At 43.0% G+C, this 18,422-nt stretch overlaps 1 protein-coding gene across 2 annotated transcripts in view; it reads left to right on the top strand.

The window, feature by feature from the left end:
- Nucleotides 1–18,422, top strand: part of MAN1C1 (mannosidase alpha class 1C member 1) — a 76,488-nt gene that overhangs the window by 4,124 nt on the left and 53,942 nt on the right. For both annotated transcript variants that reach the window (XR_014470432.1, XM_083173640.1), the window contains exon 2: nucleotides 15,203–15,885. Coding sequence is in view for 1 of the 2 variants with exons in the window: in XM_083173640.1 (XP_083029766.1) it covers nucleotides 15,343–15,885 (543 nt within the window). In the remaining variant the exon portion in view is untranslated. The remainder of the gene's footprint in view (nucleotides 1–15,202; nucleotides 15,886–18,422) is intronic.

The raw sequence follows: 18,422 nt of genomic DNA on the forward strand, positions 1-18,422 counted from the left end.
TAGTTTCCATACCATCTAGTCCAGATATTTTCTATCACTTCCCTGTTGTACTGCCTATCCTATGTGGTTTTTCTATGATATATTACATTACTCACTGTCCCTGCTTCATTGCCCCATCATGCAGTTCTCTGCAACTATACCATGTCTCTTGGTGACCCTACTAGCATATCCACCCATTCAGCTTTTTTATTTGCAACCCTCCTATCTTTTTTCCTTACCTCCCATCTCTTTTCTAATAATATTATTATTAATAATAATAATAATAATAATAATAATAATAATAATAATAACAACAACAGTTATTATATACTGCATGTCTATAAATGGACTTTCCCTCTAGGGACTCTTGTCTTTCCCAATTCTTCTGCTTACCTCCTATCTCTCCTATCACTCAAGTATCATCCTCAACTACTACTTCTCCTTTACTACCACATTTGTGCTATATCACAAGCCAGTAGCTCTCACCTCCACAACCGCTAAAGGATTAGACCGTTCAACATCCTGGAGGCTACCAAATGCCTTATTTATTCCCTTCCTATCTTTATTCCTGACTTTCTATCTCATTACTCTGATTCAAACTTTAACCACTTTTGCTGGGTACCCTCCCTAGAAAATACAGTTATATCTCGTTAACCTCACATCCAATACATTTCAGAACTCTTCCCAGTCCTCATTATCATTAGCCCTCATCCTTTGAGTGTTGCTGTTCACTTCATCCCAAAGCTAAGACTTCTCCAATGCTATTTCCCTTTCTAAAGTCACTCCCCTGGGTGCCTACCAGCTCTATTGCTTGAATCTTGCACTAAAAATGCATGTGTACATTATACCTTACCCACCAATCCTCCTCACACGCTTAATTCAAGTCCACTGTCCCCTCATCTCTTCCCAGTTTACCTAACACCTATACCCTCCACTCTTCTAGACTGTAATGTCTTATGAGCCACCCTTGGTTCTATCCTTGCAGTATTCGTGTCTCCAGTATTCTGCCAATAAGGAGCATATTCAGTTGAGTGCAAGGGTAATGGAATTGTGCAGTGCCAATAATTAACCATTGAGTAAAACCTGTGGATAATTGTATATGTCCCTAACAGTTAGCAACTGCTTTCCTTGGGACATTAAGCACTACTGCTATAATTGGGTCTTATGTAGTTTACTCAAGGGCCTGGGTGTAATGTTACACGATTTTTGCAGCTGGAAAAAGTTGCTTGAAATTAATCATTAGAACGTTCAACTTTTCCCCGGTACTCATCCAATGTAATGGAATGCGTTTTTAACGTTTCTAATGTAATTCGGTTCTGACTTCTGGCTGTATTTTTAGAGCAGGAAGCAACCGATTTTTTTAAGACCAACCGGAATGTGCCGTATAGTATAACAGTTGCAGGCCAGGATGTAAAAATAGCCGAGTTAGGAAGTCTCACACCAAATAGCTCTATAAAATTGGACATAAATAGAGCTGGTTGTTTTGGATAAGTTATATTGTGCAATGTTGAAAATCACTTTCAAGTATACAATTAAAGCACATTTCTAACAAATAATACATTTATTAATTATTTCTAACCTTAAAAATGCAAAACATACTTTGATCTGACAAAATAGTTAATGTACTGTACATGTAACTGTTGCATTTTTCCCCAGTCAAATGCTTCTTATATGCATCGCTGTGCGAACCAAATGCACATACAATGATATGCGGTATGCCTTTATTTTGTGTTTAATTACGTCTGTCTGCTTACCAAATAATGTTACATTGTTTGGTTGAGAAAAATTGTAGCATCACATTTTTTATGCAGACACAGTTGCAATTACATACAGAACATAGTCATGAGCATAATACATATCATTGTGTTCAGCAGAAGCTGCTTGTGAATTCAGTTCACATCCTGTTGTCAATAAGTTTAATGAAAATGTGAACATTAAAAGTACTGTAGAGTACATAACCTATTTTGACAGATCAAAGTATGTTTACCATTTTTACTGTTAGATAATTTTGAAATAATTAAAATTATTTATTTGTTGCAAATTTACTGTAATTGTGTGCTTGGAATTAATTTTTTGAATTGATCTCCCCAGAAAAACCAGCTCTAATTATGTCCAAATTTCTAGAGCTGTTATGTATCTGACTGACTTTTACAATGGCCAAGTTGCATGATTAACATGGGCAACACATCTGAATCCGACTTTTTGCCAACACCTCTTTTTTTGGAGCTGAAATATTTAACTGATTTACCGTTTGTTTTTCTGTTAGAAACCTATTTGTATTTTTTTATTGTTTGGCACTAGAGAAACATGGGCCATATATATATATATATATATTTAAAAAAAATATATATATATATATATATACACATATACACATACACACTATCCACTATCACATCTATGCTGATAATACTGAAATCTACTGCTCCTCTCCTGATCTCTCTCCCTCTATCCTCACTCATATCTCCATCTGGCTCTCTGCTGTCTACTCTTGGATGATTTAAAATATCAAAGACTAAGCTGACCTCTTGCCACCCTCCTGCATAAAATCCAACCATCTCGCATCCTAACCTTCTGTTTATGCTCACTGCACCGTTTATAAGGATGCTAGAGGAGGCTGTCGCTGCCTCCTCTAGCATCTTAAAAAACGGTCTGCTCTAAGGAGGCGGCCATTTTGTAATGGACATTTGACTCAAGGAGCCAGGCGCCGGGACGCAGATTAGTAGATATGCGTTCCCGACTCCCGGCGGAATACAGACGCGGCGGGGGAGACAGCGGCCGGGGCACAGCAAGGGGTGGAGGGCAGTGGCCGGTGCCAGCATCCGGTGCCCACGCAGCCCCCGCTCCCCCAAGCAGCAGCGGGGGCTGCCTCATGCTATCTACGCCACTGACTGCTACCCCTTCTGTGTCAACCCTGTCTGTCTAACCTTCCCCTTTAGGGTAGTATTCAATGAGAATACTCAGCATGTGCAGCAAATCCTGTTTACGATTCGCTGCACAGTCGCCGTGTTCCGGAGGGCTGGAGCATTCGCTGCCAGCCCTCCCTGTCACCATATTCAGTGCCGCAGGGGCTCACTGCCCCTTACGGTGATTCTTAACCCCTGTGGTGAATGCAGCAGGGAGCTGGGGGACGGCGGCAGGCAGGGAAATGGAACCCTCACTGTCTGAGCCAGACACTCTGGGGGAGAAGGAGGGCTCCTGGGGAGAGCTGGCAGAGGACTGGGGGAGGTCGCCGCTTGCACTGCTCCCACTCGTGCATATGTAATGAGCGGGTGCATTGTGAAGTGAATATATGAATATGTAATGAGGGGCTCTCGGCTCCCGGCCCCTGTCCCCCTGCTGGCTGTTATGTGTAAAAAAAATTATTTTTTTTATTAAATATATATTCGCTGTAAGCACATGAATAAAAATAGCATGCCCCTTCAGATAATAAAATTCCTGATTTTTTTACACCAAATTAAGAAAAAAAAAAACTTTATTTTAAAAGTTCACATTCCAGTTCACCATAAAAAGATGGTGATTGCTACACGGTGACACACAGCGAAAATCACTTAGAAAGCAATTCGCCATCTGATCATTGGGTACTTGTGAGTTATCCGGGCTGCCGATTTTTTCATCGCGCCCGAAATCGTGGGCATCGCGTCGGTCGTGGCCGTTATAAGGAGCCGCGACGCGATGCCCACGATTTCCCATAGACAGTAATGTTAAAAGACACGATGGACCCGATTTCCGACACGATTTCCCATAGACAGTAATGTTAAAAGACGCGATGGACCCGATTTCCCATAGACAGCAATGTTAAAATAAAATTACAATGTGAAATTGGCCAATATGTTTTTAAAAAAAATGTTTCATGGCCCCCCACCACCGTTAACGCCACCCCGCTATTGACGCCAACCCGAAGCGTGGCGAGCGCAGCGAGCCCGCGAGGGGCGGCGATACGCGTCCTCCGACCTTTTCATGCCCTACTATCCACTAGGGCGTGGAGTGAGAATAGAATAGTGTGGCGAGCGCAGCGAGCCACCGAGCCCGAAGCGTGGCGAGCGCAGCGAGCCCCGCGAGGGGACGCGGACACCTTCACAGGTATCCGCGTGCCCTTGCGGGCTTCACAGGTGTCCGCGTCCCCTCGCGGGGCTCGCTGCGCTCGCCACGCTTCGGGCTCGGTGGCTCGCTGCGCTCGCCACACTATTCTATTCTCACTCCACGCCCTAGTGGATAGTAGGGCATGAAAAGGTCGGAGGACGCGTACCGCTGCGCTCGCCACGCTTCGGGTTGGCGTCAATAGCGGGGTGGCGTTAACGGTGGTGGGGGGCCATGAAACATTTTTTTTAAAAACATATTGCCCAATTTCACATTGTAATTTTATTTTAACATTGCTGTCTATGGGAAATCGGGTCCATCGCGTCTTTTAACATTACTGTCTATGGGAAATCGGGTCCATCGTGTCTTTTAACATTACTGTCTATGGGAAATCGTGGGCATCGCGTCGCGGCCCCTTATAACGGCCACGACCGACGCGATGCCCCCGATATCGTGTCTTTTAACATTACTGTCTATGGGAAATCGGGGGCATCGCGTCGCGGCCCCTTATAACGGCCACAACCGACGCGATGCCCCCGATTTGGAGCTAAATCGTGGGCATCGCGTCGGTCGGGTGTCCTTAAGTTAACCAAACTTAAGGACAAAATCGGGAGCCCGGATAACTCACATGTACCGATCATTGAATACACTCACGGCGAATCACATTGAAAAACCCATTGAAAAAAACACAGCGAATTGCGACTACTATCAGACGGCGAATTGTCTGTCATTCACTGTGCACGTTGAATAGGGTGAATCACTTTTTCAGTAAAAAGATTCACATTACAGCACAAAATAGCACACATTCGCCGTAGAACATGGCGAATCAGCCTCATTAAATACTGCCCTTAGAATGTAAGCTCTCACGAGCAGGGCCCTCTCTCCTCCTGTGCCTTTCTTAGAAGATATAAACCTCTGCCACCCTGATGATTGCTTCAGTGTCCTGTCCCCTGTTGCAACTATCCATATTTACCATCAGGGCCGGACTGGCCATCTGGCACTTCTGGCAAATGCCAGAAGGGCCGATGGCCTTGTGGGCCGATTTTGTGAGGACACAGTAGTGCCGCTGGTGCAGCTTTACCGGATGTTGACATTACTTTTCAACGGACGCTGCCTGGCACAGGCTCCACTCGTAGCTATCTTCATTTCCGCCCGGCCAGGCAGCCCGACACTCCCCCCATGTGACTGCCGCATCCCACACTGGTCACTGGCAGTCTATCCCGCCCCTCTGCCAGCCGCCGCGGCACGTGCTGGGAGAAGGAGAAGGCGGGACAGCAGTCAGTCAGGCACCATCGCAGCGCCGCAGCGGCATGATTGATTTGGTCTCCGCGATGGAGACTCCCTCTGACAGCCCAGGAGAGGACCCACTGCCTGCACAGTTTGTAATTCGACCCGGGGAGATCCATCATCACCCGTCCGGTCCTGCGGTGAAACTAGTGAGTGCACTACTCCTGCACTGAGTGCAGTCAGTGGGGAGTCTGGGGACAGTCAGTCAGTCAGTGGGTGGTGTGTAACGGAGCCAGTACAGGAACATGGAACATATGATATGCTACATGTTCCTGTACTGGCTCCATTACACACCAGTGCAGATCAGTGTGTGTTCTGCTAGAAAGTAAAATCACACTGGCTCCCCTTCCAGCCTATACAAGCGGGGCCTAGCGCTACTCTCACTGTGCCAATGTATATTTTCCTTACTATATTAACTGCCTGTGCATTATTAGCAGAATTTATAGGGGAAATGGTGATAACTTTTGTTTATTTGCTAAAAAAAACTCCCGAGGAATAACATTTGGTCTGTCTGGCTGTGTCTGTCATGCTGTCCAATCAGTTTCTGCATGCACCAAAGGAGCCAGTAACCCGGTACACATATACATTCCACACATATTCAATTAATGAATACGTTTGCTATATAGTGTAACTATAGGTAATTATGTAAATGCATCTGAGGCATTAATTTGGATACGGCCAGCTCTGATGCCAAGCCTCCTTTACATGAGACCACGCCCCTTTTTGCCGCGCAATGGTCCTGCCTACTTCTGGTGGGCCTGTGTGCTCAAAATGCCAGGGCCGATTTTTGGTCCCAGTCCGGCCCTGTTTACCATGTACTTGTCCTAAACTGTCTTGTACCGTAATTCATGTGTTTTTGCTCATAACTATGCTCTGTAAAGCGCTGCAGAATATGTGTGCGCTATATAAAAACCTGTTAATAAATAAATATATAAGACATTTAAATAATATTAATGATAAATCTTAGTATTACTAGCTGCTTGCTTTCTGACAGAAATGTATAAATATACTTTTTAAACAGAACAGCTAGATATACATGAGACAGGACAATTTTACATTGTAACACTATCTCTTGCATTGTTTTTCTATACCAAGTGTACAAGAACAGTGTGATACTGTATATATACCAGATACAGTATATTAGACTCAGATTCTAGAGTAATATTTATGACGCGCACCAATATTTCCCTTGGCTTGAATGTGGTTTGATTGAAATGGATCCCAGAGGAAGCAGCAGATTGTTTTGCAGTGATAGGATTAGATTATGTTTAGGATGAAGAATAAGAGCTCGTGCCTGACCCACTTCTTAGAACACTGACAAATGGTATCTGAGCTTGTAATGTGTGCATGGGTGGGACAATGACAATGATTTCTTTCCCACTCTGCTCATTCTTTCATTAATTACAAATTATCCTACTGCCTATGCTCCATGGGCTGCCGCTATAGACATCAGAAACTGATTTTTTTTTTTTAAAAAGAACCAACACATTGTCATAGGGGAATATTTATTACTTATTGGGTGTTAGATCCGATTATTATAATTTGTTACTGCGGCAATAAGAAATTGTGTTCTGTCAGGATGATTTAAGAAACACATACAGGGACAGGGGTCTGACTGGTTCCTGTCCCTGCGCTGTATAGAAGGAGAGTGAACGCTAATGCAACCACTTTACATTCTGCTTTGGTGGTCATCAGACTGCAAAGTGTGAGCAGCCATTACCAGGTGGATCCCTCTCCTGGTAAATTCTGTGAGCTGTAGCCCGTTGGCTACAATGGCTAATGTCATCTAGAGATGGTGTTAACTATTGGGGCCAAGAATGCACAATGCAGCAGCTTCTATAGATACTTATAGCAGCTGCTATAGATATCAGAAACAAGGGAACCACAGCAGATATTGGAGAACCCTATAGCCCTGTACACACTGGACGATGGGTTCTACCGCCAATATCATTAATGATATTTGCTGTAAGCCCAGGCAAACAATATTGTGCATACACACTGAACGATCACGATAAACTAAATCAGCACCTGCCCCCTCGCTGCTGCATGCTTTGCTGAGCCATCAGCACAGATTACCCAGGATGGGGGATCATTAATGATGTGTGGGAGCCTATATCACTAACGATATTGAGCATACAGAAGGGACAAAATGAGTGATATCTTTTAAAACATTGTCTGGTACTTCTTTACTTTCACGGCGCCAGCATGGCGCCGCGCGTCAGAGTCCCCTTGCGGGCTCGGTGGCTCGCTACGCTCGCCACGCTAATTAAAATCAACTGCATGCCAACATGGATAGTGGAGGTATGAACTATCCATGTTGGCATGGCGTTAACTTTGTTTATTTTACTTAGTTTGTGGCGAGCGTAACCTGGAAGTAGCGCGGCGCCATGCTGGCGCCGTGAAAGTAAAGAAGTACCCATTGTCTAGTGTGTATGGGGCTTAACACATAAATATTAACCTTAATATTTAATGTAGCTTTGCAATTTACATGCACATTTAGGGCAGTATGTAATAGCCTGTGAGATGGAGGCTGTTATGTAGGGTACACACCAGGACGACCTGCTCACGATGCACATCGTGAGCGGGTCGTCAGTGTCTCGTCCGACCCGCTCACGATGACGCGGGAGGGCACGACCTGCTCACGATGTGCACCGTGAGCGGGTCCGATCCGATGGCGACCCGCACCCGGTTGTATGGTCGTCATTGAGATCCTACCTGCAGCAGGTAGGATCTCAATAACGACCGACCGACCCGCGGGACCGCGCATCGGATCGGAATCGCTCCACACCAGCTCAGAAAAGGGCCCAATCAGCACACAATCTGCATCCAATTGATCGGAATCGGATCTAGATTGTGCTGATCGGGCCCTAGTCGTCCTGGTGTGTACCCAGCATAAGGGTACTTCTGCCAATCTGCATGTAATTCTAAAGCAGCAATCAGGTCAGTATTGCCTTGCAAATAATTTCCACCTTAGAAATACATAAATACTCTCCTTCATTCCTTAACAGCCTGCACCTCACAGGCTATTACCCCTGGTTTGTGTATTTGAAACCCTGCTGATACCCTTAACCTGGAAAACATTACAATATAAACAAATGAAGACATGATGCTTTCAGCTAATAATTAGACCTCATTAGAACACTGGCTAAATACAATGTCATTGACATTTATAGAGAAGAGCTGGAAACAAAAACACAGATGAAAACATTACTTAACACTTCCCTAATGAGTTAATGCTTTGTTTAAACTATCTGAAGATGCAAATTCCAGTGATAAGCAACCTTTAATTTACTTATTTTTAATGTAATTTCCAGGACTAAAGGCCCCCATACACTAGGGCGACTTGTCCTTAGGAAAAGTCGCCCCCGACTTCCCCCTGAGCTTCCCCGGCTGCTCCCCGGGGAGCTTGATTAGATTGGCACTTGATGTGCCATTTTTTACATGTGATAAATCGTCTCGATTTATCACATGTAAAAAACCCGGGGAGCAGGGGGGGGGGGGGCTACAGAGCAGGGCTGCTGGTGGGAGCAGGGGGGGCTGGGGACGCTGCGGGGGACACAGGCGGCATAGAGTCGGGCAGAGGGAGCCGGGAGCTGTCAGTGCTAGAAAAAAAAGCCTATACAATGAATGGGCAGCCTGTGATTGGCTGAGCGCTCTCTCAGCCAATTACTGACTGGCTGAGAGAGCGCTCAGCCAATCACAGGCCGCCCATTCATTGTATGGGCTTTTTTTAAATTCAGTACTGACAGCTCCCGACTCCCCTTGCCTGGCTCTATGCCGCCTGTGTCCCCCGCAGCGTCCCCAGCCCCCCCTGCTCCCTCCACCGCCACGCCGCCCCACTAGGTCCCAAGTCGGGTGGTCAGACGTGCAGCAGGTCCGACCACCCGACGCAGATCGGATGCGCACGGGACCGCGCATCGGATCTTAAGGGACATCAAAACTAGCCGATTTTGGTCCGATTTCGGCCAGATCCGACTGATCTGACCAAAATCGGCTAGTGTATGGGGGCCTTAACTCTTCTGCTCTTATTCTGGTCCGTTCCCACGGACCATATGTTCGTATGGTGACCAATGTTTGGAGCCTGCACAGACTGTTTGGTGACCAATGTTTGGAGCCTGCACCAGATGCATGCACCCACCATTGGGGGCGGGGGTTTGGGGCTGCGGTGCATAGTCACGCCCATGGGAACACTAAGCATTTCATGCGCATTCCCATAAAAACGCTGGGTATTTCCATGGAAATCACCGGATCTCAGCTGCCCGCCCACTTTCTTCTGAATGCCCACGCACATCTAATGCTACCTGAGAGTAACCTTAGATGTGCATGTGCCTTCCACATCAGTCGATGGTTGTCGACCATTGAATGATGTGGGTGTTCCCCACAGCTTGCGAATGGACGTTTATATAAAACATCCATTCACAGCCCGTGCAAGCATATGCGGTGTGCGGTGGAGGGCGGGCGGGCGTACTGGCATTCACAGGGCGGTGTCTGGTGGACTCGCAAGGCTGCGAATCAGCCAGAATACCCCCCTTCTTACATTGTAACTGTTCAAAATGTTAAATCGGGTCAATTGACCCATTTAACATTGTTCCCTATGTAAAATCGCGATAATCGCGTCGATCGCATTGCATGCGATTTTTTGGTCGCATGCGATGCGACCGACGCGATTTTTTTTACATGCGATGCCCATGATCAAAATCATGGGCGCCCTTCTAGGTAAAGAGTACCTTTCAGTCTTTTGTGGCTTGACCAACAAATATAATGAAATCTGGACTTCATCTTGGTTTTCAATTCTTGAAGTCCCCCTGATTCAGAGCTACCTATTTCTTATGAGTAGCTAGGCAACCGGGTAGTTCCAAAGTAATATTATCTAGTAATAGACATTAAATTGGTTGGCCCTCCGGAGGATTACCACTTCCTGCTGGTTGAAACTGATTGTTATACATTGCGTCTGAATGTTGGACTAAACAGAAATATATTATCTACTTAGGCTGGATTTGTTCATCTCGTCTGTTCTTTACCCCAGGGCAGAGACCAAGTTCTCAAAGTGTTCAGACACAAATAATTGGCAGGCAAATAAAATAATTAATGAACTGTATTATTACAGCAGATTGTTGTCGCTGTATTAGTGACAATGTTTTAACTGTTCACAGCGAAAGAATGTTAAAAGTGCTTTAAGCCTTCTAGTAAATAAACATTGGTATAATCTTACAGGAAAAAAATCCATTAACAGCTTCTTAGATCTTTGTTTAGCATGACAATAATTAATAGTAACTTATAGAAGCAAAACTGTCTGGTGACCTATATCATTCCAACAGTTAGTTGTAGCTAGGTAGCTAAACTCTCAATAAGACGGGGGCTGAAATTGGGGCCCCTCTGATCGTCGATGCTGGGGTCAGCTGCACCCTTTAACACCCCCCCCCCCCCGTCGCCGGGCCTGGCCCCCGTGTACTTCTCTGCAGGCTCATTTCTGTCTCAGCAGCACCAGGGAGCTCCCAACATAGAAGTCGGGCAGTTGCCCATTCTACCCCTGGGCAACAAACATGTAAATTCCCCATGGGAACAAACATTTAACCCCCTAGCAACAAGTATGTTATCCCCCTGGCCAACGAGAATTTAACTTCCCGGGCAACAAGCATGTTATCCTCCCTGGCATTGAGCAGGTAATCCCCACTGGGCAACAAATTTGTACTCCCCCGTGGCAAGGAGCATAAAACTCTGGCAAGGAGCATGTAAACCCCTGGCAAGGAGCATGTAACCCCCCCCCCCCCCTGGCACCAAGCATGTAACCCCCTGACATTGAACAAGAAACCTCTGGCAATCACCATGTAACCCCTGGCAATGAGCATGTGCCTCCTGGCAAAGAGCATGTAGGTAAGTGGCATTTATGTGGCATAACATGTAATGGGCATTATGGCATGTGGCCTAATGTGTCATGTGCATTATGGTATGTGGCATAATATGTAATGACCATCATGGTGTGTGGAATAAAATGTAATGGGCATTAAGGTGTGTGGCATAATATGTGATGGGCATTGCGGCATGTGGTATATTGTCTAATGGGCATTACGGTGTGTGGTATAATGTGTATTAGTTGTCAGTTCAGAAGTGAGACTGTCTACGCTGGGGGCAGCCATTATATGGGACTTCTTGCCACCAATATGCCCACCATTTCTCCCTGCTCCACACAACTACTAGTGCTTGAGGGAGTGGGGGCCCCCCAGAAATATCAGTGTATGGGGCCCCAAGATTTCTGTTGCCGGCCCTGGGTATGCCCTGGGTTTTCCTGTCCACTCTCCGAGTTGCAGAAGCGGATTAGGCATCTAGAGTCCATACTACCCTAAAAGATACTCGTTTCTGAATTGTGTGCTGAACACCTACTGATACTATAGAGAAGACAGCACATAATTGGTCTGTTGCACACCTTTCTAAACATGCCCCACTCTCATGGGAACGCCCATGGAACGCTGGGCGATCCTATATGGTAATGGGGCAGCCCGGTGCCCCCTGCACACCTTCATGGGTGCGTGCACCCGGCGAACAGAAAGTTTGCTGTGGGTGCACGCACCCTACGTCTTCACATGCGCAGAGGACCGAATGGATTAGAATAACCCCCAGTGTCTCTCTCCAGCCCTCGCCAACTATGTCTCTCTGTAGCCCCAGCCCAAAGTGTGGCTCTCCAGCCAAAGCCCAGTCTATTTCTTTTTTCTGACCCAGCGCTCACAGCCACTGCAGCTGAAGCACACAAAGTGGGCCTTATTCTGATTCACTCTCAGAGGCAAATTTCTCAAATGGACAAAACCATGTGCACTGCAGGTGGGGCAGATGTAATTTGTGCAGAGAGAATTACATTTGGGTGGGGTTTTACTTCAAAGTGAGATCTATATTGCAGTGTAAAAATAAAGCAGTCAGTATTTTCCCTGGTCAGAAACAAAAAATGTCACCCATATCTAAATATCTCTGTACATGTTACATCTGCCCCACCTGCAGTGCACATGGTTCTGGCCATTTGAGAAGGAATTTGCCTCTGCGAGTGAACTAGACTAAGGGTCAGTGTCTCTCTCCAGCCCATCCAGTGTCTCTCCAGACCCATCCTGTACAGCCTTCCACACAGGGGTTATCCAGCCCCCGCCCACCAAGTGTCTCTTTAGCCACCAAAGTTACCTTTTTCTCTGATGGTCCTGCCCATGGCTCCAATGCTGTGTCTCAGTTGTGTGGTGTGAGCCGCAGTGCCAAAAAAACCTGGTGCAATAAAGTTGAAACAGCTCCCTTGTACCCACTGGCACCCCCCGCAGACTAGGTGGTGCTTGCCCTAGTCAAGCACCTAGGCAGCTGATGCTTGGGGCCAGCCCTGTACAGTAGAAAGTGAACGTAGTCTTGTAAAAAATTGGTAAGTATGGATGGAGGTATCTGAAAATACCTCAGATGCAAGCCCCATATTATGCCAAGATATAAAACTTATGTTATTGATTAACTTTGCTAAAGCCATTATGACTTAATACTCATTGGCAGTACAACACCTTTGTTCTGCATACTCAGCATTTCTTACACTTTGAATTACTCATATATAGTACTAGTAAGCCTGCTCAAAGCAAATGCTTCGAAAGCTAGTCTGCTATCTTGTGATTGCCTCTGTGTGCATGTGTGAGCGAGAAAGAGATGTAGTTCCACTTGCTGCCAACAGATGGCAGTGTTTTGGAAACACCTAATCAGACACTAGACATATACAGTCAGGTCCATAAATTTTGAGACATCGACACAATTCTCATATTTTGGGCTCTATACACCACCACAATGGATTTGAAATGAACCAAACAAGATGTGCTTTAACTGCAGACTGTCAGCTTTAATTTGAGGGTATTTACATCCAAATCAGGTGAACGGTGTAGGAATTACAACAGTTTTTATATGTGCCTCCCACTTTTTAAGGGACCAAAAGTAATGTGAATATCGACTCAAAAGCTATTTCATGGACAGGTGTGGGCTGTTCCCTCGTTATTTCATCACCAATTAAGCAGGTAAAAGGTCTGGAGATGATTCCAGGTGTGACATTTGCATTTGGAATCTGTTGCTGTCGACTTTCAATATGATATCCAAAGAGCTGTCACTATCAGTGACGCAAGCCATCATTAGGCTGAAAAATCAAAACAAAAGAAGGTGCCTAACATTTTCCCACAGTATAGCACAGTACAGCAGTTTGACACAAATTCATACAGAAGCATTCAGGTTCAGAAGTCTTACCACTATAGGTATCCAAATGGACGTGTCACTCAAAGCACTATATAGCAGCACAGCTCAATAGACCCGTCACTTGCAGCACTAGAGGATCAAGTCCATTTGGATACCTATAGTGGTAAGTCTTCTGAACCTGAATGCTTCTGTATGAATTTGTGTCAAACTGCTGTACTGTGCTATACTGTGGGACAATGTTAGGCGCCTTATTTTGTTTATATCAGCATTCATCTGCATTTAAGTTGAGTTCAATCTTGTACCCATTTTCATTATGATGGCTTACTTTTTGATTGCCTAAATAATTTTGCTGTATTTATTCATATATGTATTTCAGACTGTGATATATTTCCATAATATTCTGTCTCTAATTGTATATATTGATGCTCTGATATTCTATATTTTATATATTGGTGTCATTTATACCTACCCTAGCCCTCGTCACAAATAGTGACATATCATTAAATCTATTTTTATAGATATTCTGAATAACCAAATGGGATTCACCTATAAGTGTTAATTGGATTACTCAAACTTTTGTCAAATCCATTAGCTGCAGTAGGTATGTACCACCGCCTCAAATTATCTTTTGATACTATACATCATGCTCATCTCCTAACACTGGTATAATAACATTTACAGAGACCAGCGAACATCTGTTTAGCTCGTTCGGGAGCCCTAGAGGATCCGGACAAGTTTAGAGTTGGATTTCAATAGATTCATTCAACTATCAGTATGTACACCGTCAAATTGTTGTTTTTTTTTAAAGAGAATTACTGGAAGGAAAATATGATCTTTTTTTAATACTAAAGGCTTTCTTCTTTGCCACCCAGAGTTTTTTCACCCCTGATGAAGTCTTATAGACGAAACGCGTCGGGTTGTTTGTGATGAAATAACTATCTGTGAACTACGAGACCAAAATATGCTGCAAAAGAATATTCTTTAAAAAAATAAATTTATTCAAATGTTAAATCAACTTCAATGATTTGTCATAGTGACATTTTATACTGTATCTTGAAAGTGGTGGTGGTATACTGAAAGGCGCACTCTATATCTTCTCCACTATATATATATACACTCACATTTTTATATATATATATATATATATATATATATATATATATATATAGATGATGAAGCATGGCAAAGATTTATTAGACTAAAATGTTTTCTAACTTGGAGAGTATGTTCTCTAACTTGGAGAGTAAAGTCCAAGGAGACCAAGGAAAACAGTCTGTTTTTTCCAAGGGTATTTAAATCTGATTTGTAATGTAGTCAGGGAGGGTCCAGATTCATTTATCGTGAGTTTTTCTGATTTAATAGCCTTTATGCAAGAGAGCTTTCTATACTAATCCAACAAATTATTAAATCACAGCAACAATGTCTGTGGGTGTGAAACTGTGAAACAAACAAAATAATATAATTTGCAAATAAGCAAACCCAATGTATGACATATGTTCTAAGCCAACACCTAGAACATTACCAGAGTACAGATCATTGACTGATCATATCATTGTGTATTTCATAGCAATTAATGTACATGAGCCACATTTAACATAACTCATATTCAATGCTGCATTAGCTACAGTACAAGTGTGTTTCATTTGCATCTTTCTTTTTGTTAAAGGTGTGACCATTTTGGCAATTCCTAGATTCAAACACTACAGTGCCATCTATAAGAGATTTAGAAGAAAATTGAAGATGTCTATGCAATGTCATAATGTGGATGTATCGAGAATACGTATGTGACTAGATGCAAGCTAAACAATGTTCCTTAGGAAAATTTGTGGGATATTTCCAATTGGATTTGGACTCCGTCTTTCCCAGAAATTTATATTTTTATTGTTTTTGTCTGGATTTATTACACTTTGCTTTGGGACACTGTTTCTGTTACCAAACACATCATCATTTAAGAGAATATTTTTGTCTAGTACACAAAATGGCGCAAGAATACACAGCTATGCTAGTAAGAAAGTTAACAAAAAAACTGTTGATGATCAAAAGTCAATGCTCCAGAATGCAAATCAAGAAAAGTGGAGATCCAAAGACAAATTTGATGTGGATGTAAAACCACTAGGATTTATAACCAGCAACTACAAAACACAAAAAGACGATGTTACATTGAACAGAGAACATATAATAGCTACTAAAGCCAAAATTAAATATGATATATCTACAGCTCAGAAGAAAAAAAATGTGTTTATTTTTGATTACAAGGCTTTTCAAAAATCCCTTAAGCATCCACCTTTGGGAAATATACCTGAACCAAAAGACTCAGAAATCAGAGAAAAAAGAAACAAGATTAAAGAGGTAATTATTTTATTTGTTTCTTCTTGGATTAACTAACACAACTTAATAGTGATAATTGTTATCTTTGTACTGTAAGTATACCGATATATTTAATATCATTTGTTCTTCTTGGCTTGAACTCTTACTTTATTTTGTTTTATGGTGAAATTCAATTTTATTTATTTTTATATATAATTCTGATACCTATCTAATATGAATAACTGTTAGACTGCTATATATATATATCTAGGTATTTACTCACTCATTAAACATGACAACAAATTAAGGCATTTATGGGACCATCTAGTGGTTTGTAGGTGGTTTGAGAAGTTTGACGATTGGCACGTCCTCAGTCAATAGCCAATTTCGTAGCGTTCAATGGAAGTTGTACAATATAATTGTGTCAGGATCCTGTACAATATGTGATGAGCATCAGCAACTTCCTTCACCCATAATAAAATATATTTATCCAGTAAGAATTCAATACAGCAAAATTATTCAGGTCAGTAGTTTCCACATAGGGTTAGGCTAAGGATGCGGTTAACATCCCAACTACTGGGATGCTGGCAGACAGAATATTGACAGCAGAATCAAGACCTTCGTTGAAATCCTGACATTGGTGGAGATGCTGACGCCAGAATCCTGACTGCTGGCATCCCCATCATAAGTATGTGTGGTTGGCTAGAGCGATAGGCCAGGGATGTGGTGGGTTAGGATTAGGCACTACCAGGGGACTAAAGGATAGGTTGGGTTAGGCTGCATGGAGAGAAAGTTAGGGCTAGGCAATACCAGGGGGTTTAGTGTTAGGATACAGGGAGAGTTAGGTTTAGGATTCTGGGTAGAAAGGTTAGGATTAGGCACTAATGGGGATGGTTGCGGTGGGGTTAGGCTGCAGGAAGGGAGGTTAGGGGGGCAGGGAGTAGAAAAGTATACTTACTGTATCGCTGTTGGGATTTCCTCCATCATGATGTCAGCATCTGTGTTATGACTGCCCACCAGTCATCCGTATGTATTCCTATTAGAACATAATATACGTATAAGGTACATAAATTGAGTAGTTTAAGATTTTTTTTCTATTTCACTTCAAGGTAATATGATATTACTGGACTAAGCAAACAAGCTATTATGAAAGACTGAACAATCTGAACGTGGGTTGGTGAACATCATAGGGAATTTGGAGTGAATTAGTGTCTCATAGAAAGAATGAAGTGTTATATACGTTATAATGTCTAGAATCTTTTTCCAAAGGAAGAGATAGATTAGAACCCAAGGTCAGAAACTGAAATGAAGGGAGGTAGGTTCAGGGAGTATTTCTGGAAAAATTACTTCACAGAAAGGTTAGTGGATAAGTGTAATAGCCTCCCATCATTGGTGGTAGAGGATAAGAGAGTAGAGCAATTTAAACATGCTTGGGATAGGCATATACATATCCTTACAAGGCTCAAATAGGGTTGAAGTTACCTAAATGATAGAAAGGGACAGACCAGATGGGCCAAGTATCTGCCAGCAGATTATATGGGGTCAATTTACTAAAATGGGAGTTCTATTGAAGATGAGATCTTGCCCATAGCAATCAATCAGTCTCTACTTATTTAATTTTGGACCTTTTAGAAAATAATAGGTAGACATTGATTGGATGCTAATGGCAACATGTATTCTTCAAAAGAACTTCAGTCAGTTACCCCTATGTTTTTATGTACTAGTCTGAACTTAGTGGAAGAATATGATCTGTGCTTTCATCCTCCTAGCAAATGACAATGGAAAAGGAAGGGTGAGGTGGGGAAGTAGAAAACATGAGAGAGAGGGATACACTGATCTAAAGCATAGCAAAGAACTGCAAAGGCACAATTTGGTCTAACAAATAGAGTAAGTAAAATAAAAGTAATAAATAAAAGTAATCCCAACATTTCCTAGCATTTTTAGCCATAAGCATACACTTTCATATAGTATGTATGCTATATGGTAAGTTTGGAATGTGGTTGGCATCCCAACAATCAGGATGCCAGCAGTCAGAAACTGGCATCGATCTCAAGGGTTAGGGTTAGGCTGTGGGAGGATAGAGTTAGGAATAGGCTTGGGGTAGGGAGGGAAAGGGGTACGGTTAGCCCATATACCAAATGTTTTCAGAATTCTGACCACTAGTATGCCGCTGTTAGTATTCTGACCACCAGCATCCTGACAGTCAGGATCCCATACCTAACCAGGAATGTTTTTTGGATGGTTCCTGCGGCCATTTTTTGGTGTTTAATACAAATTGAATGAATTGAAGGACACTGACTTCTCAATTACTTTTTTAACCAACACTTGTCACACCTGTTGACGTAACTGGAGCTCACATTTATGTCGTTGAAAGTGAGTGCGTACTGTACCTCTCATTATAGTTTCTTGATAGCATTGTTGGACACTGAGCGGCGAATTCGATTGTCAAACCAAAATGATAAATTTGCTCAGTAACAATCCACTTTTATTTGAAATGGTCATTAAGCCTAAACCATAAATTATTTCTATATAAAATAGTTAATAATCTGTGTGTGTATAGAAATAAATAATGTAAAGCT

The sequence above is a fragment of the Crinia signifera genome, chromosome 2 (genome assembly GCF_055691185.1).
Source record: "Crinia signifera chromosome 2, ASM5569118v1, whole genome shotgun sequence".
Lineage (NCBI taxonomy): Eukaryota > Metazoa > Chordata > Amphibia > Anura > Myobatrachidae > Crinia > Crinia signifera.